The sequence below is a fragment of the Atta cephalotes genome (genome assembly GCF_000143395.1).
Source record: "Atta cephalotes unplaced genomic scaffold scaffold01731, whole genome shotgun sequence".
Taxonomy (NCBI): Eukaryota; Metazoa; Arthropoda; class Insecta; order Hymenoptera; family Formicidae; genus Atta; species Atta cephalotes.
The window spans coordinates 1-2,675 of record NW_012131795.1 but is presented as its reverse complement, the minus strand read 5'-3'; the positions used below and the strand labels follow the sequence as shown (position 1 = coordinate 2,675).

The 2,675-nt window shown below is 31.2% G+C and overlaps 1 protein-coding gene across 1 annotated transcript; it reads left to right on the top strand.

Annotated features, from left to right (window-relative positions):
- Nucleotides 1–1,241: 1,241 nt before the first annotated feature.
- Nucleotides 1,242–2,309, top strand: LOC105625464 (protein downstream neighbor of son homolog; the record flags this gene model as incomplete). The annotated part of the gene is made up of 2 exons (XM_012206793.1): nucleotides 1,242–1,882; nucleotides 1,969–2,309. Coding segments are annotated over exons 1-2 (982 nt in total), but the record flags the coding sequence as incomplete, so codon positions are not given.
- Nucleotides 2,310–2,675: the final 366 nt, after the last annotated feature.

Below are 2,675 nucleotides of genomic sequence, written 5' to 3'. Positions count from 1 at the left end.
ACACACACACACACACACACACACACACACACACACACACACACACACACACACACACACACACACACACACACACACACACACACACACACACACACACACACACACACAAATGAGATATAAATTTGACCGTTTAACTTTCACGTGGTACATTTCGGATAACACTAATGCAGCCAGCAATAATTTTTAAATCTCGTAACTCGATAAATATTTAATGAAAAAATATTTTATTATAGTGTTTGGGAAAACACTTTCGAGATGAGCTATAAGAATATGTAATGAAAAATAGTGGATTTAAAGAGATTGAGGGTGACCTTGACGTGACCTTTAAGCGACTATCCAAGGTCAAACTAATGGTATTTTATGGTTCCTTGAGACCATACAACTTTTGTCTGAAACATTTTATCGTTAAATGTAAGGAAAAGGAAATATTTTGGGTTATAGATTAAATGGATTATTCTGTATACATTGAAATATGTGCAACATTCTATAAAATTACTTTTGATAAAGGTATCGATTAGGGGACCAAGCTCCAATGATTTTGACCTTGATGTATGTTATCAAGATTATAACCCTGAGTGAAAAGTTTGAAAAAGTAATATCTTATTTCGGCTATATATAACATCAGAAACTGTTCTAAACTATATTCACCTACTACATTCCACCTTTTCTATTGGCGCGCGACTTTCCACACGAATACAAGTTCATTGCTTTAGCAGAAAATTTGGGTAAATATGTAGTTTAGGGTTAGGATTAGGAGAATTAAGAACCCTAACGAAATCATGTATCGTAACCATGTATCGTAAACCATGTATGCAAAGTAAAGCAGGAAAAAATTCTCTCTTTTAAAAACAAAAGTTATATAAGAAAATATGAAAGTCGTGCGCTCCCAGGGGGAGTCGCTTCGCGTAAAAGTTGTAAAATAAAAGTTGTAAAATTTTAAAGCAGAAAATTTCTGTTTTATATGATGGAAAAGAGATATCATATGCATTATTTCTTAAACGTTCTTTTTTTGTTAATAACTTTTTAATGAAGAACGAGCGATGGTTAAAACTTGTTGGAGGGCACTCAGGGCCATGATCTTAACAACATATGTCAAGACCAAGTTTATTAAAGCTTAATCTATTAATTGCTTTTACCTTACTTTTATAATATAAAAATCTGTAATAATGTAAAAAAGATATTACATAATTTTCTTCGATTATGTCTTGTACATATATGTCATATCTTTTTACAGCGACATGTCAAATTTAATACATGTGCCATTATCAGAGTCCGAAAATGTAACTACATTAGAATGGACGCGTCCTGATCAAGTGATGCAATTACATCGTATGAAATTAAAAAAGCGTGCACTTCAAGCGCGTATAAATAAAATGACTATTAACACTGGCACTCAACAAACGACTACGAATTTAGATGAACTTAACTCTAGTAGTAATGTACTGCAATGTATATCTTACTGCCAAAAGCGTAAGAATCCTTTTCCAATCAGTGAAACGTGTAAGAAACAAAAAGATATAATGTCTTCTGGATTAGACATCAGTAACGACAATACATTGTTCGAATTACTAAATATTGATGGCCGACGAAAGAAATCAACGGCAGAAGATTCATCTATAAAAAATTCCTTAACTTTTACTAATGTACTTTCAAAATTAGAATCAATTAATCAGATTCCAAAAATAAATCTCTCAAAGGGAGCAAAGCATGTTCCTATAGATTGGACATTGAAAACTAAAATGAGGTTTATGTCTTTGAAGCCTTTTCCATGGAATTGCAAACTCAAAACGAGCGAAGAGGCATCAGGTACTACAGGATTTGTAAGATGTTTAAATATCGGAGAAAAAGAGACAACTTTGGATACTAGTCCAAACGCAAGGTTAGTTTTATTAATTTTTGTCATTATTCTATAATACTATTAATTTTTTAAGTCTTGTAATAATAATCATTAAATATTCTTATTAGATTTCATCAGTGTTGCTTAATATGGCAACATCCATCTATACCATGGTTAGAATTATTTCCTCGCTCTGCTAACAAAGTGAGTGCATCTCTCGCAAATAATACATTGACAATAAATAATCAAAATATGAAAGATGCATTATACCGAGAATGGTGTGATAGCTTCAGATCTCTATTTCACTTATTGCGAGCAAGACAATGTCCATATTTTTACGTGTGTGCGAACACATTTACGGTGCTCTTTCGTGCTGCTGGCATTTGCGGATTGTCGGAGATTCATGCACTTGTTACACCCACAACACGTGGATTCCGGCAATCATTAAAACAAGAAGGTAGAGAATTTTGTTTAATTATTTCATTTAGTTATTTATTAATAAAAAAATATGTCTTTAATAGTAATATAAGTACTACATGTTCAATACTAATAATGAAGTATTAGCTATATGATGAAAAATAATCTTAACTCCATCAAACCCTATGTACATATATTATTAATAATATTATTATATATTAATAATATTATTATATATTAATAATATTATTATATATTATTACATATTATTATATATTATTATATATTATTAATAATATATTATTAATAAATTTGAAGAGATTACCCATTGAAACACACACACACACACACACACACACACACACACACACACACACACTCTCTCTCTCTCTCTCTTCTTTCTTTCTCTCTCTCTAAC